Source organism: Protomyctophum bolini (genome assembly GCF_963924005.1).
Source record: "Protomyctophum bolini genome assembly, chromosome: 22".
Taxonomy (NCBI): domain Eukaryota; kingdom Metazoa; phylum Chordata; class Actinopteri; order Myctophiformes; family Myctophidae; genus Protomyctophum; species Protomyctophum bolini.
Window position 1 is genome coordinate 1,413,610 of NC_137883.1, and position 23,769 is coordinate 1,437,378.

General features: G+C 43.4%; 1 protein-coding gene across 1 annotated transcript; it reads right to left on the reverse strand.

The window, feature by feature from the left end:
* Positions 1–270: 270 nt before the first annotated feature.
* On the reverse strand, positions 271–22,916 carry LOC308309494 (NACHT, LRR and PYD domains-containing protein 3-like). Its single transcript, XM_080755369.1, has 10 exons — positions 22,806–22,916; positions 21,993–22,106; positions 12,089–12,366; positions 10,815–11,800; positions 9,222–9,985; positions 8,237–8,413; positions 4,556–4,732; positions 3,360–3,488; positions 2,856–2,908; positions 271–1,658 (listed from the first exon to the last, which is right to left on the reverse strand). The coding sequence occupies exons 1-10, from the start codon at positions 22,874–22,876 to the stop codon at positions 1,117–1,119; spliced, it is 3,291 nt and encodes a 1,096-aa protein (XP_080611495.1). The 5' UTR covers positions 22,877–22,916; the 3' UTR covers positions 271–1,116.
* Positions 22,917–23,769: the final 853 nt, after the last annotated feature.

The following is a 23,769-nucleotide window of genomic DNA, read 5'->3' on the forward strand; positions in this document are numbered from 1 at the left end:
TGTCCTTCAAGGAACATCTAAAAGGGAACGGCAGCTCAGGCTTTGCAAGCTCGCCGGCGCAAAATGGAGGATGGCCAGCGTCCACACTGAGCACGTCAGCACTGGCCCCGTACCCCTGTCTGGTCCGGGTCATCACACATCTTATCAAACATAGCCCCTCCCCCTGGCTCCATGTCTTATCAAACATAGCCCCTCCCCCTGGCTACCTGTCTTATCAAACATAGCCCCTCCCCCTGGCTCAAAGACTATCCCCGGCTCCCTGTGGTGATGACTCATTTTATACAATAGAGTTTGACCACAGACCCCCATTTGAACATATTTATGCAAGGGACCCCAGCACAAGTTTTGTGTCACAAGTTTCAAAAATATAGATTTACAAAAATACTTTAAATATGCATTGCAACGCATTGTGAGCTTTAGATCTGCTGTTTTCAAATAGCCAATGTATGTATATAGGGTTAACGTTTTTAAACTGATTTTGAGACCACTGGTTTGTTTGTTTTATTTTGACAGCAAATTTAGATTTTAGTTTTAGTCAGTCTTTGTAAGTAAGCTTAATTTAGTCATCTGAAATGTTTTAGTATTAGTCTAGTTTTAGTCGACTTTAATTGACTAAAGATACAGTTGATTTAGTAGACTAAAATGTATTTTGGTGGGCCTTGATGCCATAATAATCAGCCATAATGGCAGATTTTTCACTGGGTCTAGTTTTTATTTGTTGACGGAATTGTCAGTATATAGTCTTAGTTTTGTGGCATCATGTGTTAGTTTTTATTTTGTTATTTAGTCTTCCTCAGTGAAAAAAGGTAGTCGACAAAATCAACCCTAACTGGTTCTCAAAGTGTGGTTCAGGGTCCCCTGGGGGCCCTTGAGGGGGTTCCAGGGGGCATATTACTTAGCTATTCCAAAAATAGCAGCTCTACAAGATAACAATGCATCACAATGTGACGCGTTAAAAAAAAGATTAATGAAATAGTTTGTAACCTTTTTAACGACACAAATCGTATCTTATGGGGGCCGGGGGTCAATGGTCAAATGCATGGGGGGTCTTGACATGACAACGTCCAGGAGCTGTAATGTGTGATGTCACTGTGATGCTTATTACATCATCACAATCTATCTCTGCTCACACAGACACACTGAGGAGGGGCGGGCCAATAACCTGAATCCAGCATAGAGAGGTTGAGTGAATGTGTTGTGGAAGATGTACAGGTGTGTCAGTGAGTCAGAGCACACTGTGTAGAAGGACAGAGTCCCAGCGGGACGGTCCACATACACTGCTACTCTGTTAGAGTCACTAGAGGCTCTGACAGGGAGGACAGTCTCCTCTCTATTGTGTCTGACAGTGTAACTGCCACCACCATCACAGCGCAGACTCCAGGACTTGTCATTTCCCCCAAGCCTACAGTCATCACCAGGTCCTTTCCTGCTGATTTCTCTGTCAGTCACTGCTATAGAAACCAGTCCACTGCACTCTACTTCCCAGGAACAGCGTTCAGTCACACTCTGTGTACACAGAACCTGAGCAGTTCCATCGAACCTGTCTGGATGATCAGGAGGATGCTGACCCCCTGACCTCCTTGTGACCTTCCTGTTGTTCTCAGACAGAGAGAGGTTTCTGTGTGCTGTGTTTGTGTCCAGTGTGAGACGATGGAAATCTGATGAGAAAACAACACAGTAAACATTAAATACATCATTCACTGACTCACACGCACGCACGCACGAGGATATATGGGTATGGAATGGTTAGAACCGTGCTAAAACCATACCAAAACCGTGGCAGATGTCCTAGAATTCGACTATATAACCAAAAGATAAGCGAAAATTCAGCATGCGTGCGTGTACACTCCCCACACATGCCACTAATGATCTCGCTTGAAGAGCCACATATGTACCGACTGGCCATGCACAAACGCACCACACACATGCACAAACGCACCACACACACACACACACATGCACACACGTACGCATGCATGTGCGTACACGCACACACACACACACACACACACACACACACACACACACACACACACACACACACACGTAATCTTATTATCCTTATCCTAGTCTTAGTCGACTAAATTAAGACTCAATACAATAAAAATAATGATATACTGAAGATGATCTACAAGCTCACAATGCATCGGAGATTATTCAAGACCACAGTGAAATGTGAGTCAGAATGTCTTAAAGTCTCCACCAGGGGGCAGAATGTGTATATGAAAGACTCCACAATGTGATTTTATTTGAACTGGGAACCCACCAAAATAATCATATTTGAACCGGGGAGCACCCCCTATTTGCTAATTAAATTGCACATGACAGCACAGATTCATATTTCATAATAAACACATCATCTTAATAAATGTCCTCCTCCCTTTAAATTTTGAAACAGAAACCTTTCACCCTGGTGCTGTGTATAAATAATTGGTACAATTATGATACATTTTTAGTTTTTAGACCATCTGAGATATATCTTTATTTGGGGGAATAAATAAATACATCTGCGGTGCGGAGAGTCCCCCCCCCCCCCCCCCCAATGTAATTATAGCCTACCTAAATGTAATTCCCACTCACCACCTATGCCAATTTGGTTTTAGCAACTTTTACTCTGTTAGTTTGTTTACTGTTGAGTGAGCTAATCATCTGGGGACCCCCACAATCATCTGGGGACCCCTACAAACATCTGTTGACCCCCACAATCATCTGGGTACCCCCTGGACGTCCCAAAATAGCCAACTAATGCTCAATGATGGTGTTAAGAGTAGAGAGCAGAAGAGTTTTCAGGACAGCATCAACCAAGTATACAACAGCGTAATTTTTTTTAATATGTGATATTGACAGATACTTACGTTTTGTAATGAGTTGAGGATTAGTAAGCCAATCTTCTCTTCCATGTTTCACTCTGTAGGAAGTACAACAACAATGCATCAATGTCTAACTGTCTAAGACAACGTCTCCGTTAGCTGACACTACAGTGTTTCTCCTATCATTATCTTAGCCCTGCAGCTCATCCAGACATACTCACTGCTGCCCAGTTTGGATCTCATCAACTCCTCAGTCGCCACCTTAACTCCTATACTGTAGCACGCCACTCTCCTTTTATACCTTATTGATGCAACTTTACTATGCACATATCTTGGATATGTCTTGTTATTTCTCAGCCGCAAATGTGCAGAATGATATTTAGACAGCATGTTGTTTAGAGAGATCTATGCTCATTGTCTGCTATCCTATAGTTTATTTGAGGCACTGCATTGTTCTCTCTGCATGCTTTGTGTCATCGTGTCAAAGTGAATACACTGTTAAGGGAAATACTGCACTGTCCAACATGGACACAGCCCAAGTCTACTCACTTGCTGTTCTCCAGGACTGAATCATTCACCATGTTGAGGCTTAGGTCCAACTCTCTTAGGGAGGGATTAGAGTTTACAGCTGTGGCCAGAGCTTCACAGCATCTCTCTGACAGGCCGCAGTGAGCCAGTCTGAAACACCAGATGAAAACATACATACATAAATGAATGAATGAATGAATGAATGAATGAATGAATGAATGAATGACTGAATTAATGAATGACACATTTGCGATATGCATTATTCCTGAATTTAGAAGAGGAAGTGACACGGGGGAAGGGGATCAAATGGACAAACAAACCTAGGTGCCAAGGTGCATGTTTGAGGAGCTCTGTGGCGCCAGATAGGCCTACCGTTTAAGTCACTAGTAAAACTTCAACGCGTAATCCTATCTGCATTCTGCAGCCAAGACTAAGGACAGTCAAGCCATCGGGAACAGGAACGCACTGTTGCAGCCGTTGGATATGGATCGCTTTAAATCATTCCAAACGTCTTGTCCTTGTTGGATTATAATAAGGGGTACCCCGAACGTTCGCGGTTTCATTTGGAGCGTACCTTTCTTTCTGTGTGGAACTGTAAAGGACTCTATAATGTGCGTGCGTGGTGAGAAGAGGACCGACGCCAGTGCTCTTTATTTATTTATTATTCTGGGCGTGCGGTAGCGTGCCGCCAACGCCGTATGAACTTATTGTTTAATGTTTATTCGACATTGTGATCCGAGGGGGTTACAGAGGGACTCAGTTGGGTTGGGAGAGGGTTTGAGGTGTAATTGTTGATTTCGGTTGTTTGTATACTGTATATTGCATTAAGCAGGGAGAGAGACAGGGACAGAAGTGTTTCCCAAAGTGAATTGTGTGTAATTGCTTACCATTTTGGTTAACCCGACGATCCCGTTGTTTTTTTTTTCCTTTAGTTAATGATTATCCTTTCTAAGTAAAAGGCTGATTGTTACAAGATCCTCAACGCATTGTGAGCAACTCCATTGTATGACTAAATAGCCTATACATTTTGAAACATGTTTGGGGTAATTTTAACTACCCCAAACATGTTTTAGTCTACTCAGGCACATACTGTAGGCTTGGGTTACCATGATATAAAGCTTATTAATACATTATCACCACAGCATTCATATTATATTTACATAATACAGTAGATAATAAAACAGAAATGATCAAAATAAATCTGTCATGTATCTTACTTTAGAACTTCCAGTCTACAGTGTGGGCTCTTCAGTGAAGCACAGAGCAACTCCACTAGTCCTGAGTCCTGCAGGTCGTTTTCACTGAGGTCCAATTCTCTCAAATGGGAAGGATTAGAGCTGAGAGCTGAAGCCACAACTTCAACGTCTGTCTTTCTGAGTTTACAGCCAACAAGTCTGTAAATGCAGATTAAATAAGAGATTAGCAAAACAAATGATACCTAAGTAATCATATTTGAACTGGGGACCCCCTCATCATCATCATTTTTCGACCGCGGTCGAGATCATGGATTCCACAATGCTACGCCAGACTTCCCGGTCCTTCATTGCCACCCCCAGTTCCTGCCTACTGAAGCACCGGTCCTTCATTGCCACCCCCAGTTCCTGCCTATACTGAAGGATGTGTCCTTAGTGATGACATCAGGGAACGACAACTTTCTACCTCTGGTCCGCGCTGAGGCAGGACTCCAGAGAAGAAGGGAAGATATAACCTCATTGTCAGCTCTGTAGCAGTGGCCGGCAAACTGCGCTCTTCTGGATCGGACCAGTGCGTGAAGCAACACGGGGAAGGTTGCCGTATCTATACAGCATATATTGTGGAGTCTCAGTGGTCAAGGAGCAGGCGGAACAGGGGATTGCAGCAGTTTCAAACGCCTCTTTATTTGTTTAGCAGCAAAGTATACAGAATGCATGCAGGAGAAACCCCACGTAGGTTCAACATAAATTATATTCCATACAATTTAAGTTTCACAGGCGTCGTCGCCAGCCTGGAGAAGGATGAGAACAGAAGATTAGATTTCAACTCAGGTTTGTACAGTCTCTGATAGCTCGCTCCTCTGTCGTGGAGGGCTGTGGTTTTAATAACGATAAGAGGTGACGGCGCTGCCTTGCTTCGTGACGTCATCGGTCTTTATCTTTAACTGTAGCGGGTCTTCTCCCCTAGCGGGTTCCAGCTCCGAGAGAGCACTAGCTGTCAGCCACTCCGGCGTATATAATGAGCGCCTGTTTGCCAGACAGGACTCAATGAATTGTCAAGAATTATAGGTTTCTTTCCGACCTTATTTTGGGTAGTGTCCTTGTCGCTGTCACTGTGGCGGGGCTGCCACCCTCCCGCCGTGCGATACGCGGACTTGGAACTCCCGTCTCTATATTTTAGTCATACAGTCCGATTGTCTCTGTCCCTCGGACATTCCCTGGACCGTTCCTAAAAGCCCCCCGACGGTGTGCCGTGCGTGCCTCCGTGAGCATATGTGTGTGAACCAGCCGCTGTCAGACGTAGACTGAGTCTTCCTTTTTATATGACGGGTGTGGCCGCTTGCTGATTTGGGTGCGGTCGATCCATCAGCTTCAGCTGGCGGAGGAGGAGATTCGGGACGTATACATTCCCTATCACACGGCCGAGGGCGTTCCTAACGGCCCGAGGCTTCTTCTGTCTGACAGCGTGTCTGGTTGCCCTGGCAACGCACTTACCATCGCGGGGTGTCGCTCTCGAGACCCCACAATATATATATATATATATGACCCCCTACCCTGACAAGCACTTGGAATTTTAGGCATTGCGTTTAGTTTCACTCAGCTCCGCACTTTCACGTATTGTGAAAATAAATGGTAAATTGGGCATTTTTATAGTGCCTTTATCCAAGGCGCTTTACATAGATTGTGCCTGAGGAAACCATGCAAGGTACCAACCTGCACATCGGGAGCATGTAGGGGTGTCTCAAGGACACTTCAACACTAACTCTGGGGGAGCCCGGGTTTGAACTGGCAACCTTGCACACATTACTTATTACTTGGAATCAAGAGTAATACTTCATATTACTTTTTACTTTCTGTTTAGCCAGCTCCTTTTACAACTGAATCCAATTGATTGGAATAATAAGTCTCCAATCAGCCAAAATGAATAATGGCAGGATATAAAACAAAAATAGTCAACAGTCTCTCATCAGCCCTTTTCTGCTGCATATTCCACATTTGGAATTCAACATCAACAACCTGAACTGCACACACATGGCTGCAGCATCTCAAAACGGACAGTATCGTATACATAAATAACAAACAATTCATTAAAGCAACAGTCTCTGACCTTTTTTGAGGCAGCCTCTCAAGACAGACTGTAGACTCACGTCCAATTTCAAGGAAAAAGAGGGTGCTGCTATTCCTTTATTTGCCTATGGGTTCTCAGATTGGAGGCAGCCTGACATTGGACCTCAAAGTGTATTTTCCAATGCCAGAGCGGTTGCGCAAAGACCCACTAAAATGATTGAAAGACAGAACTAGTGTATTGTCTGCTAGCGTGATGCTTGCTTATTTTATAGATATACATACTATTGACTTTTACAACTTTGTCATGAGAAATAAAATAAAAACACACAAATACATTGCATTAAACAGTGCTGCCGGGTGGGTCTTTGCGCAACCGCTCCGGACCATGATTGATCTAAATGAGGCCGAGTCAACTGTTCATGAGGGACGGGTTAACCTCTCGTCTAAAACAATACACCCAGCGACGAGCCAAGAATTCATTTAATGTCCTGGCGGATCAAATCCAGTCTGTTTTGCCTGCCTGGGGGGGAAGCTCTGTGTTTCTCATGCGTCTTTAAACACGTTTAGACAAAGTGTTTTTTTGCACACGCAAAGTTTACACCAGACATCAATATACTAGGCATCTTTGACAGACAAAGTAATACCGAAACATTTCTCTGTCATGGTCTCTGTCTGTCTCTGTTGTTTTTTGGAAGTGAAGCGAGATCGCATAGACCTCAGACCTTAGAGTATAACTCTAAGCCCCAGACGCATATACGCTATGTCATAACTGTGTGCAGGCTGTGCAGGCCAACAAAAACAGATATACAAGCTACGACGCATCGCGTCTGTTTTTACCCGTTGTTAGCTTGTAGATCTGTTCTATTTTTGCATGCCATGCAACAAGCATCTACTATGAGTGCACGAATGAACAAAAACAAATGACACTCATTTGTAAGTGAAAGTAAGGAGTAACAAAGCGTGTTTTGGCGGAGTAAATAGTTATTATATTACTATTTCTGCAGAGTGATTCATTATACTACTCGTTACTGGAAAAAGTAATAATATTACAGTAATATGTAACTAATAACGCGTTACTGCCCAACACTGGTTCCCATCCAGCCACTCTACCCCTGAGCCGCACCGCCGCCGAAAATAGAGGGTATATGCGTGTGACATCGTGGTCATCATCATACCTGGAAGTTATGTGGGAACGCAGGCTACTGAGTGGCAAAAAACTCCTTTATGCCCATCTGTTGCATTAAACAACGTTACAATTAAACTCAGTTGCCACTTTTTGCATGTGCATACCCTCTATAGCCAAACTACAACCATGCCAAAACAGTGAGCATGTAGATCGGCTATTTTCACAATGTTTGCCTCTTTGTTCTGTAATATAATTTGCCAATTTGTTTATAAAAAATGCTTTAAAAGTTATTAAATTGTACCTTTAGAAATGTGCAGATACTACTTATACGTACGTACGTTGGTTTGTTTACTGTTGAGTGAGAAAACACAGTTGTTGCACATCATCTGGGGACCCCCTAGGGGGTCCAGACCCTCAGTTTAGCATCAGTTTAGTCACAGCATTATATTTACATAATACAGTAGATAATAAAACAGAAGTGATCAAAATATATATATATATATGTATCTTACTTTAGAACTTCCAGTTTACAGTTTTGGCTCTTCAGTGAAGCACAGAGCAGCTCCACTAGTCCTGAGTCCTGCAGGTCATTCTTACTGAGGTCCAATTCTCTCAAATGGGAAGGATTAGAGCTGAGAGCTGAAGCCACAACTTCAACGTCTGTCTTTCTGAGCTGGCAGCCGACAAGTCTGTAAATGCAGATTATCAAAATGAATTATAGGCCTACCTAGTTCACTGTCATGGAAGTTACCTAAAATATGACTAAACGTTAGTTTGAATTTTCCCCAATATTATAATAAACGTAGATGTTTTTGGCCGCTAAAAAATAAAACATCTTAGAGCAGATGGGCCGACCTTTACTTTTTGGATGTGCGGAAAAGGTTTTTTTAAGTCACACTTGTGTGAAGTGAGGGCCGCTCTTATCATCGTAGATCATCATGGCGTAACATGTCTAATTTGCTCAGCCACTATGACGTCAAATTGTCCATTCATTGTCAATGGGAATTTAAGCTTTGTGTAGGACAAAATAGACACAAAGCCTATTTGCTCAGACGCTATGACGTAAAAGTCTCCATTCATTGTCAATGGGAATTTAATGTTTGTGTAAGACAAAAATAGCCGATTTTTTTTAGACACATGACGTACATTCTCTATTCATTGTCAATGGGAATTAAATGTTTGTGTACGAAAATCTACTAATAGTTGAATATAGAAGGGGCTAGTGCCCCTCAAATATCTGTTTACATCGGACGGGAGGCAGCCTTCACGCATACTTCATATTAGGTTTCATCTGTTGCCTAGCAACCTAGTATCAAATCATTCATACGTTTTATATGTTGCCTAGCAACCTAGTATCGTTCATACATTGGTGAAGAGCGCAATCTACCACTGAAAAGACCATAGGGCGCAATATTGCGTGCTTGGCAGTCAAGTGTTGGATTTGATGTGACCTAATAATAACGTGATAGGCAGGCGATCCATGTGTTAACTACTAACCGAGCCTTTCTGCAGTTCCTCACAGCTGGGACCAGTCTCCATCGCCCTGTCACTGATGTGTTGTATTTGTCCAGGTCCAACTCTTCCAGAACCTCCTCTGACATCTGCAGCATGACGGCCAGAGCTGAACACTGGGTCTCAGACAGTTTCTCTGATCTGTTCTCTGACTTCAGGTACTGTTGGATCTCCTGATGTAATGAGTGGTCGTTCATCTCCATCAAACAATGGAAGATGTTGATACATCTGTCAGGAGAGTCATCATCAGTTAACATCTCCTTCAGGTTCTGGATGGCTTTCTGGATCTCCTCTGGACTGTTCTTTTTCTGACCCAGCAGGCCTCCTAACAGACTCTGGTTGGACTCTAGTGAGAGGCCATGAAGGAACCGAACAAGTAGGTCCAGGTGGCCATTTTTACTCATCAGGGATTTTTCCATAGCAGCTTTCAGGAAGGCGGAGAGGGAGCTGAAACTGTAGTAGTTACAATCATCTTCCAGGAATGTCTTCAGTACCTCCATGTTCTTCTGTGTGAAACAATGCATCAGGTAGACTGCAGCAAGAAACTCCTGGATGCTCAGATGAACAAAGCTGTAGACTGTTTTTTGAAACAGCACACACTCTCTCTTGAAGATCTGTGTGCACACGCCTGAGTACAGCGAGGCGTCTTTCACATCAAGACCACACTCTTCCAGGTCTTCTTGGTAGAACATGATGCTACTTTTCTCCAGATGTTGAAAAGCCAGCTTACCCAGATTCAGAAGAACATTCTTGCAGGTGGAGCGAGATCAATTCGTGGCGGTGGCGACTCGCCACGACCTATTTTTTTATCCGCCATGGCAGAACAGAATCCGCCGTGGCGAGTACAGAATCCGCCGTGGCGAGTTGATCAATTCGTGGCGGTGTGTGTGTGTGCGTGCGTGCTTCATCGTATTTATTATTATTACCTGCATATTAATAATAATAATAATAAATACGATGAAGCACGCACGCACACACACACACTGTATACGCACGCATACACGCACGCACACTGTATACGCACGCACGCACACACACTGTATGTACGGGTAAAAAAAGAACTTTAAAAAAAAAAAGTTTGCTTTTTGCAAGAATCGAACCTGGGTCCGCACGGTGCCTTGCCTATAGGGGCGAGAGCGCTAACCGTTACGCTAGAAGAGGATGAAATAATTCCGAGAATTGTACTACTAGGACAAATAACTTGCACCACGGCACGCAAAAAAAAAATAAACAATGGCGGATTCTGTTCTGCCGTGGCGAGTCGCTGCCGCCACGAATTGATCAACTCGCCACGGCGGATTCTGTACTCGCCACGGCGGATTCTGTAATGCCATGGCGGATAATGAAGAATACGCCATGGCGTAAAAAAATAGGTCGTGGCGAGTCGCTGCCGCCACGAATTGATCAACTCGCCACGGCGGATTCTGTACTCGCCACGGCGAATTCTGTTCTGCCATGGCGGATAATGAAGAATACGCCATGGCGTAAAAAAATAGGTCGTGGCGAGTCGCCACCGCCACGAATTGATCTCGCTGTCTCTCCATTCTTGTCAGTCTTCATGAGCTGCTGTTGAGTCACCTTTTCTTGTTCTTTCTTTTTCACATCATGAGTCTCATCATACTTCTGCTTCTTCCTGTTTGTCTGAACCAACAGGAAATGGCAGCACATCTCAGTCAGGGTCTTGGGCAGCTGTCCTATCGTGGTGTGTGTCCTCAACATGTCCAGCAGAACGGTAGCAATGATCCAACAGAAGAGTGGGATGTAACACATGATGTGGAGGGTCCTTGATGTCTTCAAGTGTGAGAGGACTCTGTCGGCCAGCTTCTCTTCATTGAATCTCTTCCTGAAGTACTTCTCCTTCTGGGGGTCTGTGAACCCTCGCACTTCTGTCACCATGTCAACACATGCAGGAGGGATCTGATTGGCTGCTACAGGTCTGGTGGTTATCCAGAGGAGGGCTGAGGGGAGCAGATTCCTCTTGATGAGGTTTGTCAACAGAGCATCCACCGATGAGGTCGCTGTGACATCAAAAACAATGCCATTGTTTTGGAAGTACAATGGAAACCTGCTTTCATCGAGACCATCAAAGATGAAGCAAACTTTCCAGGCAGCGAGCTGCTCTGCTGTGACCTTCTTTAATGTTGGGTGGAAATCATGGATCAGGTTGAGAAGACTGTACTGCTTATCTCTGACCAAGTTCAGCTCCCGGAATGAAAAGGGAACCAGGAGATCTATATCTTGATTCTCCAAACCTCTTGCCCAGTTCAGAGCAAAATTGTGCACAGAGAATGTTTTTCCGATGCCAGCGTTGCCATTGGTCAGAACTGTTCTGCTGGGTGTCTTTCTTCCAGGGAGGAGGATCTTAAAGATTTTACAGCAGTTGATTGCATCGTCATGGAAGGTCTTCATGTTGGAAGCTGTCTCAAGCTGTATCACCTCATGTTGGCTATTAACCCCTTCACTCTCTCCCACTGAGATATAGAGCTCTGAGTAGGTGCTGGTGAGGGAGGTTCCAGACTTTTCATCAAGACTGTTCAAACTGACCTTATAATCGTTCAAAACAGCTGAAATGAGAAGAAAATGTATGTTTTAATAAGCATTCATTATATAACTCACATGTTTACAGCACACATGTACACATTACTAATTAAATGCCCTCCAGAGAATATGCAATTTGTGAAGAAAAAACGCCAAAACTAACACAAGATCAGTTGTTTTTGTCCACTTGTCCAGAGTCCAGACTTGATACAGTAGTTCTTTAGTTTCGTTATTTGCACTAATTGATACAGACAATTTTTTTTACATTAGTCTGACTATGATTGCTGCAATTTTCAATGAGTGCACATTCTTACTTAGTCCACTTGTCGTTTGACTGGGTATCTTCAGTCCAGGTGTGGTTTGACTGGGTGTCTTCAGTCCAGGTGTGGTTTGACCGGGTATCTTCAGTCCAGGTGTGGTTTGACTGGGTGTCTTCAGTCCAGGTGTGGTTTGACTGGGTGTCTTCTGTCCAGGTGTGGTTTGACTGGGTGTCTTCAGTCCAGGTGTGGTTTGACTGGGTGTCTTCAGTCCAGGTGTGGTTTGACTGGGTGTCTTCAGTCCAGGTGTCTGCTCAGTCACAACACACATCTCTCTGTGGACATGAATGCATATTTAGATCCACATTGCAGCCACGTGGTTCCTAATAAAGTTCTCAACGGGCCCAAAAATTAAGGCCCGGCCTGACCCTACCCTAACTGGGTCGGCCCGACCCTAAAAACAACCATAATGTTAAGCCCAAAGCCTGACAAAGGCACTAAATGGTGGTGCAGCAGCGCCGTGGTTCATGGTTCAGTGTGAAAGTGAGAACGGAGATCAACAGACTTATCGAAATAAAGGATGTATGTAACTTACGTTAGAATAGGCTATTAATGTTCCATTTCCAATCATTCTAATGGATTCTATACAGTGGTGGTGGTGACTGCAGGTGAGTAAAATTAATCATTGATTAATGATTAGGTTTTATTCATCGCAGCCAGCTGGGTTAACGAGATAGCTCAGTGCAACGAAAACCTAACGCTTCAGCTATCGCGTAATAATCCGATTGATTTTATAAAACATTTAAGCATATGGCAACTTGGCAAGTTAACTGGTTAGAAGCTCGCATGGATCGTTTGGTGACGTTGATTAATGATTAGGTTTTATTCATCGCAGCCAGCTGGGTTAACGAGATAGCTCAGTGCAACATGACGGAAACCTGTTTTTTTTTAACTGGTTAGAAGCTCGCTTGGTGTGCAAACCAGGTCTCACAACGACACCGTTCACTGTTCTCTCTACTGTTCTGCCTGCGTGCAGTGCGGGACTACGGGCGGCGGTGGCTCAGGGGTAGAGTGCCTGGATGGGAACCGCAAGGTTGCCAGTTCGAACCCGGGCTCCCCCAGAGTTACTGTCGAAGTGTCCTTGAGCAAGACACTGAACCCCTAATTGCTCCCGATGTGCTAGTTGGTGCCTTGCATGGTTTCTGCTGCCATCGGTGTGTGAATGGGTGAATGTAATGCACAATCTATGTAAAGCGCCTTGGATAAAGGCGCTATATAAATGCACCATTTACCATTTACCATTTACGGGCTGCATGCTGCTCTGGCCTCGTACACACATGTCGGACGGACATGATCTGTTCTGTCTGTGTTTCATGGCTCAATGCTTTTCCAATGGAAGTCACGTGGTTTGACTAAACACTTTGGTTCGGCACATGTTCGTCCAACATGTGTGTACGAGGCCTCCGAGTCTAAAATGCCAGTGCGATGCGCACCCCGCCTCCAGTCCTCCTCCTGTCACAAGTGAATCGCCTAGCGCAGCTCTCTTCAATAATAAACACATAAACAATCACATTACACAAATAACAGCATTGCTATTTTTTACACTCTTAAAAAAAAGAAAGAAAAAAGGACAAAATCACGGAAAATCACCAGGCCCAAGGCTCGGCCCGGCCCGACTAATTCGCTTTTTTTGTTTTTGCCCGGCTCGGCCCGATAACGTTGGGTCGGTACCGATCGGGCCAGGTCGGGTTCGGGCAGAGTTTGACAATTTTAGTTCCTATGCAGATCACAAAATGCATGATTGATTGATTTATTGGTTGATTAATACATTTTCATCTTGGGTTGGATATGTGGCTCATACTAACCAGATAACATATTTAATTATGTGTTATTCCCAACTCTAGTTGTGTTATAGTGTTATAGTGTGAATATTGTATTTTGTTATAGGGCCAAATTCACAACGCCGTTTACGCTCACATTTTGAGCGTACGTGACATTTACGAACAGTCCTCCGTTACGTGTGGAATTCATCATTTGAACTTGGCCTTGGTCGTAAAATCCCGCTCATTTCCAAGTCAGCTCTGAGGGTGCCGTACCACCAGTGATTTTAGAATGCTTTAGTCTTCATGCTGAATCAATTAATAGTCCCATCAAACATCAAATAAAATATGTAGGCTATGTCCCCAACATTGGTCAGCACATACATTTGCAAATATTATAAGCTAACCGCATTACTAAAGCCAATGTATTGTGGTAAATGCGGCATGTCCGCGGTAAATTACTTATACAAGTGAGTCACGTTATATTTACCTAAATTACCAGCCAAAGTACATTCCAAATAAACAATTATTAGCCATGTTATGTTGTTATATCAGTTTAATTAATAAAAACATTGCATTTCTTTGTCCCAACTTGCAAGTATATACACCACGTGACCGGGCTGTTTTCTGCCCCCTCAATATCCCAACCAAAATATTTTATAAGATGGCTCTCCGCATCATATGTGCATAATACTTGTTTATTTGGAGTGAACATGACAATGACGAGTAAATAAATATTAACACGACTCCCATCGATAAGTTATTTAGCCTGGACATTTCCACATTTAGCTGAAAACGGGCTTAGTAGCCTACTATTATATTTGATTGATTGTGCCAAAGAAAGAATCGCGTCAGGTCAGACGGCCATGCAAACGAAAAAGTTTGGGAGCTGATAAAACACTTTCCGACTTTGTTTTACGTTTGGGTAGGCTAGAATTGCGTGTGTGTGTGTGGGGGGGGGGTAATTCAAAATACCATGTTAACTACGGAATTCAGGCTTTCATTTGGTATATAGATCGGTTGTGTAGGCCCTCTATACGAAACGATATCAAGTGAAAAAGAAATGTCGGGGAATCGGGACTTATAAAAGACACCATTATCAAGCAGCGCAAAAAAAGGCGAGTAGGCGGTCGTATGTGCCGATAATAGCCAGACAGAGTAAGAGATATATGCCTAAAATCATATTTACAAAAAGTTTCAAATGGGGAAAATAACAGAGATGATTTCAATTGAATATATAGACAAAGTCATGCAAGGGGAACTTTCTCTGGACTCCATGGGCTAAGAAAATAAACTTTTAAATCTCAAATCCGGTCAGAACGGCTGCTCCAACGTCGTAGTGTTAATTAATTATAATAATAGGCACCTGTAGCTGTAGGCTAATCAAACGCAGCTTGCGGAGTCAGTTCAGTCAGTCAACCTCAAGGGAAGTTCTTGCCATGCTCAAAGGCCCATACTATGCTCAAGGGGTTAACATGCTGCATTACTATGTGGGAGTATACGTGTGTACAAGTCTCACACGTCATTCGCCGATGCGGCAGTCAGCTGACTAACTGGGCAGGCTACTTAAGCTCACTAGACTCCTTGCTCTTCCTGCCTTCCTCTGCTCATGGTTCCCAGCTGCATGTGATGTTTTCTGTTCCTCGTGGTTGTTACTACTGCTTTTGCTGTCTGCGGGTGCAGCTACTGCGTCTGCTGCTTAAATTATGCTTCTCAGCTACCGTCCATGCTGTGATAAGGGCCTGCAGGCAGCAGGTTGTATGCAAAATATTGAGTTTGATATGATTCTGCTGATGCTGAGTTCTATCATGTGGCTTCAACAAGCTTCATAATAGCCTGTTCTGGTTATTAAGCCGGATGCGCAGACAGTGCTGCACCTTCTATTGTATGTGGTATATGTGTCTACAGTCAAAGCCACGTTTTAATTTAGCTGATGTTTGCCAAGCCAGCTCAGGCGCAGTGTTTGTCCCCTCCAGCTATGGGTTCTCAAATCATGTGCAGTGGTTGCCACGTGCGCTTTTATAAGCACCGTTGGGCTTGTTTTCTGTAGTCAATTGTTTGTTCTGGTTTTGGTCAGGGGCCCAAATAACCTTGTCCAATGAAATGTGTTGTTCAAGTCAGCATAGTCATTGGGGTGTATATATATTGTAAGTTAAGTTCTCATGTGGTGAGTCCTAGTCGGGCATGGGATGGTTCTACACCTAGTTGCTTTCTTTCTCAAGATCTGGCAACTCAGCTGCCTGTTGTGTCTCCTGACAGTTTCATTCATTTTGAAGCTAGACTTCAGTCACACTCTGCTTACCAAAGTATTAACAAGTATTACCTAACACTTTCTATATGTGCTTGGAAAGTATTGCTGTGAGTTAACTACCTTAATGGCAATCTCTATATAGATTTGGTGCTTTAATACTGCTTGTAGCCATGTGGTTTGTTGAGGTTCCTCATTGCCATGAGGGTTGTTCATGCTAAACTAATGCTAAAGCTAGCACCCTGTTCACCCTGTGATGTATCATGCTTCAGTTTATGCCTGGCTAACACTAATACTTCTATGCAGCAGCAGCTGTATAAGAGCTTTCTGCCCGTCAATTAATTCATACGTGGCATAGTTATTAATCTTAAAGTTTTTTCCATGTTTCCAAGGACAGTATCATACGTTATTGTTAATTCATCTCAATGGATTTCAGTCATGCGCAGTGTCATATTAAAGTAGGTTAAGATTGCAAATTGCATTTGCAGTAATCTCATGTCAAGTGTCATAGCCTTCTGTCTAGTTTATTTACTTCCGTAGATTTGTTTCTAGCTGTTATTTTGGATGTATTTCTTAATGGGCATTTAATTAGTGCTTCCTTTGTCGTTCTATCATGTCTCAGCTTCACTATCCGGGTTGAGCTGTCTTGGAGAAGAGCTAAAAGCTTAACAAACTGCTGCCTCCGTCCGCCCCCCAAGCCGCTGTCGGTCCAGTCACTCTAGCGTATACCCTCCTCACTCTGAGGTCAGAAGTTCAGATTAAAATATACGTATACGTATATAGCGTCCTGTCACCGTGCGTCCCATTGCCCATTCGTCACTTTAAATGTCTCAGATTCATATTGTATGTTCTGTTGATCAGTCCTCGAGTAAGATTAGGTAATGGCAGTTGCTTTGTGGGACTGAAGATGTTTCAGAAGGTGGTAGGCTAGCAGCTTGCTGTGTCGCTTCATTTCTGCACAGCTAACATCCACTGCCAGGAGCTCTAAATTGAAACTCCTAAGCATTAATTCATCACTTATCTGCGAGAGGATCTGGGTTGAAGGAAGGCAGCCATAGACTATGTCTATGTTCGCAGCAAGCTTGGCTTCTGTGTCGCAGTGCTTGTGCGACCTATCGGTTGTGGTTTCCCCGGTGCAGTCTGGGAAATGTACTCTGCCAGTTGTATTCAGATCAGTAATCGATTTGATGTCGCTCAGTGCCACTATAGTATTGAGTAACAGCATTAGGAAAATGTAACCAAATGTAACCAAGTGTAACCCTAACCCTAACCCTAACCTTAACCCAACAGGATAATTATGTCATGGTATACATGGAGGCCTCATATCTGGTCTCGAAACGAGCCTCCAGATTCCTAGGCTGCCCCTGGTTAGTTGTGTGACCTCATGCAGCGTGTCATCAGGACGACGGATCCAAATGTTTGGCTCATGGTGCTCATTAAACGTTAAAGTAGTCTATAGTAGTGCAAGATGGCCAGTATATCTTGTTAACCTATTCAACGTTGCAGTTAGTAGGGATGGGGCAGATTTTCTTGTGGCTGCTTGGTAGCTACTTTTTCAGGTGGAATCCTACTGTAAGCCTACATTTTCTGGTACCAGCTCAGCGGCCTCGTGGTTAGACCCGGACTGGGAGGTTGCGGCTCGATCACCGGCTGGGTCATTCCAAAGACTAAAAATAAAATGGGACCCAGTGCCTCCTTCGATCCTCGGCACCAATGGTCGGAGTGGAGTAAGTCCCTGCGTCATACTAGTGTCACGTCCAGGGGCTGTACGTGTACATCAATCTGCTCACTCTGCTGAAACAAGAGTTAGGCTCCTGCCCTCGGGCCTCATGACTCGGCAAGGCTGTTTTCTGCCCATCTTAGTTATTGCAACTAATGGCATGACAGTAATCAATTCATAGTTAATTGCATAGATGTTGTCAAACAACCGTAACCTTTGTCATTGCTTCTTCATAGAAGCTGTTTAGCGTTGTGTTAAATTAATTTATAATATTAATTAATTATTAAATACTAATTAATATTTTATACAAAAGTGGCTATTCAGGACAGGCACATATCTAGGCATGCTTTCTCTCAAAGCATATCATGTTTTATCTGTTATCTGTGGCTCATCCGTTCATCAGGTCATGACCCCCAGATGATCTTCTGGTCCTAAGCTTTCTTTCAGCACAATCACAGATGTCCTGGGTCGCTCAGTCAGGAGATTCACCAATACTTCTTCAGCCGGTGTGGGCCCGTTGGGGTTTCTTCGAAAGTGATGGTTCTAGTATCTAGCGAAGAAGTAAGTCCATCACCATCACCCACGTGCAGGCTGCAGTGCTGTCAATCCTGCAGCATTATAGATTTCTTGCATGGGACATAGTAGTGTATCTCATCTTAGTTCTGGACGAGGGTGGTCTCGAACAGTTCTCGGGTCTGTATGACATGAAGCTTATTTTAACTTCTTTAAAGCTCATAATCAATTGCTCAAAGGCTGCATGAAGAGCATATGCCGCTTATGTAAGTTATTCATAAAGGGCCTCTATCACTTGGGTGTTTAAATAGTTTAGGATTAAGATCTAAGGCTTCTCTCTTTAAGTATTGGTATCTCGGCTTGCGCGGTGTGGGAAGTCTCTCCTGCTGATCTCGACCCTCAGCATGATCTCTGTTTTCCGATCCGTGCTAGGATCCCCTATTCACTCTTTAATTCATTCATTCAGTCAGGATGAAGTATAAGTAACTCTGTCTCTGCTTGTGTCTTTAGTTCTGCATCGGGCAACCTGCTCTGGCTGTGTTCTGGACTCCTTCAGGTGGCGTGAGCCCTGCTTAATCGGCTATCGGTCTCCTCAGCTCATTCCCTGGCTACTCCCGATTCTACCGCCACGCTGATGCATCAGTCGCCACCTGAAACTCAGGCCAATGGTCCTCAGCTGCCCATAAATCATCATGTGCATCTAATCGGAAGAGCTTTCAGTTGTTTATTCAGAATGTAATGAGTGCAAGTGCTGTATTCGATCAGGGATGGTAATCTTATTTCCTTGCATATACGGTGGTCGCTGGGGGCAGTTAAATTGGTGGCATTTCACAAGCTAATGTTAATAATGGTTCGTTGATGTTCCTCTACAGTGGCTTTAAAGGAACATCGGGGTAATGGTGGTTTCCTCACTCTGGCGTTAGAGGGATGTTGGGGTAACATGAATGGTCGCACTACATGTAAGATCTGTTTCGCTGGGTGAAGTTCCTACAGGTCGTTATAAGCTAATGGCTTATAGTTCAGTTTCTCCTCAAGCTCATGTTTATAGTGGCTCTAGAGAAACAGCGCATGCCGATGGAGTTTCCTCATTATGGCATAGAGGACGTCGGCATAACGGCGAGCATGCCGATGGCGTTTCCTCATACTGGCGTAGAGGACGTTGGCATAACGGCGAGCATGCCGATGGCGTTTCCTCATACTGGCGTAGAAGACGTCGGCATACCGGTGAATGGTTGCACTACACGTAAGCCCTGCAAAAGCAGCATAGGATATTCCTCCATATGCTATGGAGGAATACCGGTGAACGGTTGCACTACACGTAAGCCCTGCGAAAGCAGCGTAGAATATTCCTCCATATGCGTGGAGGAATACCGGTGAATGGTTGCACTACACGTAAGCCCTGCGAAAGCAGCGTAGAATATTCCTCCATAATGGCGTTATGGAGGAATGGCCTATCGGCTAGCGCAGCCATGCAGGCCTCATTCAGCTTAAGCTTAAAGTCTAGCATGCCTATTCTCAAAAATGGTTTTGAGTCCGGCGCTCACCCCACACATATAACTTTCCCAGATAAGCCTCACGATTACCAGCGTGGCGTCATGGCACACATAGCTCACATAAAGTTAAAATATCCGTGCAGATCCAGAAATTGCATAGCCGTTGCATTTCGTCACTATCGAGTGGGATATCTGCCCGGATGGGTATCGGTTGAGAATTCCCGTAGGTTTGATAGATTGAAATATTTTCAATGTAGGAATACAGTACATTTTAAGCACAAACTCAATACAGAGACTGTCCACTGTGAGTGTAAGCCCCGCGAAGCAGCGTAGAATATTCCTCCATAATGGCGTTATGGAGGAATGGCCTATCGGCTAGCGCAGCCATGCAGGCCTCATTCAGCTTAAGCTTAAAGTCTAGCATGCTTATACTCAAAAAATGGTTTTGAGTCTGGCGCTCACCCCACACATTATTTTTCTCAGCTAAGCCTCACGATTACCAGCGTGGCGTCATGGCACACATAGCTCACATAAAGTTAAAATATCCGTGCAGGATCCAGAAATTGCATAGCCGTTGCATTTCGTCACTATCGAGTGGGATATCTGCCCGGATGTGTATCGGTTGAGTCTTCCCGTAGGGCGTTCTCGGTTCTGCTTGTTGGGGGGTTATCCGTGCAGGTTCCAGAAATGCATATTCGCATTTCGTCACTGTGCATTCATAGTGGGTCACCTGCCCGGATTGACGGTGAAGGTTCACCGAAGGTATGCGTGTTGGGGGGTTATTGTATATCTATCTCCCTGCTCTTATGTTTTATGTTGTTGCTTTATCATGCCGAGCAGGGAGAATTCCAGCAGAGCCGAACGCCAAGTCAAATATCATATGCACACTTGTTACTCATGCTGCAATAAATATTGTTTAATCTATTCGTGAGTTGTCTGACTGAAATCAAACGCAGCTTGCGGAGTCAGTTCAGTCAGTCAACCTCAAGGGAAGTTCTTGCCATGCTCAAAGGCCCATACTATGCTCAAGGGGTTAACATGCTGCATTACTATGTGGGAGTATACGTGTGTACAAGTCTCACACGTCATTCGCCGATGCGGCAGTCAGCTGACTAACTGGGCAGGCTACTTAAGCTCACTAGACTCCTTGCTCTTCCTGCCTTCCTCTGCTCATGGTTCCCAGCTGCATGTGATGTTTTCTCCCACCACCACCCCAGCACCACCGGTGGGCTCTGCTATCTATGCTCCCCATGGGGGGGTTATTGTATATCTATCTCCCTGCTCTTATGTTTTATGTTGTTGCTTTATCATGCCGAGCAGGGAGAATTCCAGCAGAGCCGAACGCCAAGTCAAATATCATATGCACACTTGTTACTCATGCTGCAATAAATATTGTTTAATCTATTCGTGAGTTGTCTGACTGAACTACAGTTGTGTTTGGTGCCTCAGCACCAAGCTTCCATTATGCCAAGTACAAACTAACGCCAAATGTCCCGCAAATCATTTTATTAGTATTGACGACATCATGAAATGAACCATTCATAGTTCATACTGTAGCCAACTTACCTCTGACGAAGAAGATATATAAGCTACCCGCCGTATGGTTGACATTTTAAATATGTCCAGAACAAATCCATTCCCCATGGCATTCAGACAGACGACAGTGATAGTAATCTAAAAGACGAACTTCCCCTCATTAATGCAGCTCTGATAAAAAAATATCGGATATCTTTTTTACCTCTGCAAAGGTGTGAGTGAGCAATTGTTCAATAGAAAAGGCTTTTATAATATAATTGCCAAGTAGTCTTGGTCCTGAGGTTGAACTAAAATAAATACATTAACTAGAGTTGCATTATAAGAGCGCTTCATGCTGTGTCCATGCTGTGTGATGCATCGTGGAGCAATGAGCTTGGAGTCAGATCTGTTTTGCAGGCTGTTTTTCATCTAAGGAAACATATTTTCTGTTGCCTTATATGGCGTGGAATGGGCCCTATTAAACCAGGCGACATCAGGCGAATCGCTTGGGAAAGAGGCAAAATTACACCCGCAATCCTCACAAATGAAGTCATTACACCACCTTTGGTGAATGACATGTGACATTGATCATCACACACTCATTTACGCTTGGCCCATATAGTGTGTATATTGTACAGGAGGTTTCACATACTGTGTGTGTGGAGGTCCAGGTTCATTACTGAAGTTAGGAGGTTCTCCTTTAGAGGTGTCACTCTTCATAGACACACAGCTGGGTGTTGGAGACTCTGGTCTGTGGTACAGACTTCTGGAATCATAGAAATATTTCTGTAATTATCATGTGAATTCATTTTTTCAATATGTGTTGTTAAGATCCAATCTTAATTCTCCCAATTTTCTCAAAGAAATTCAAGGCCACCACGACAATTTTGAAACATGGTTATTTATCTGGATAGCTAGTACAGACCGTTATGCTTTGTATGTATTGTATAGTGTTGTATTGTTGTGTATATTGTATATTGTTATTGTGTGTATATTGTATAGTGTTAAGTATATTGTATAGAGCGTCGCAGTCCCACCACACTCGAGAGACCCGGAGAATATTTCCCCGTTCATTTTCCTCATAGACTTTTCAAAAAATATTAAATTAAAGACGTTTACGCCACGGACAAAGCCAACTCGAGTTTTGACAAATCATGACAATAAACACAATGTTTTGGGCCGAGCAAATAATTAGAAAGAAGAAAAAAACACCTTTTTAGTTCTTTTTCTTCTTTATAATTATTTGCTTGGTCCAAAATATTGTGTTTGTTGTCATGATTTGTCACAACTCGAGTTGGCTTTGTACGCTTAAAAGGTACATATTTAAATAAATACTTTTTGAAATGTCTATGGGAAAAATGCATTGGGAATTATTTCCTGGGCCTGGTGTCGTCATTAAAGGGGGCGGGACTGTGACGCTATAGTGTTATAGTGTTGTGTATATTGTACAGAAGGATTCACATACCGTGTTTGTGGAGGTCCAGGGGGTTCATTACTGAAGCTAAGAGGGTGTCTCATAGATGTATCACTCTTCATAGATACACAGCTGGGTGTTGGAGACTCTGGTCTGTGGCACAGACTTCTGGAATCATAGACATGTTTCTATAATTATCATGTGAATGAAGAAGTCACATTTATTACATTTTTGTTTTTGTTTTGGGAGGTCTGAAGTTTAGTTTTGGGTGGCATGGAGATGTTGTTTGTTGACAGAAATTCTGCCCAAAAATATTTCTTGATCATTTGTTTGTTTTTCAAGAAAGAAAGAAATAAAGAAATACAGAAAGAGTTTCCGTTGCTCTTCAATTAATCAACGGGTGGTGTAGTTTCGGCTTTTCTATTAAGGTGTACAACTTTGATATCTCTAGCACTTTAAACGGTGCAACTCTAATAATGAAAGGTTGTATGTCTTATAAAGTAATAACGATAAAGAGTATTCTATTGCCAAAGTACTGTGTGACTGATTCGGCCTTGGTCACATATCTTTTGTGTTATAGTGTGTATATTGTATAGTGTTCTAGTGTGTATATTGTATAGTGTTATAGTGTGTATATTGAATAGTGTTATAGTGTGTATATTGTATAGTGTTATAGTGTTGTGTATATTGTATAGTGTTAGTGTTATAGTTTGTATATTGTATAGTGTTGTAGGGCCTGATTCTTCAACGCGTTTACGCTGATATAATGACGTGAAGCTAGCGGAAAGGCATTTACGTGGATTTCCCACATTCATTTGGAATTCATGGAAATGGCTGTGAACTTGACGCTTACGTAGGTTGGTCGGAAACTCCGTAAAATCCTACGGGACCTCTTTAGGTGGCGGACGAATTTACGGATATATTCAGAAGGCTTTAGTCTTCATGCTGAATCAATAAATAGTTCCCAAATCGCAGATAAAATATGTAGGCATGTGTCCCGACCCTAACATTGTTC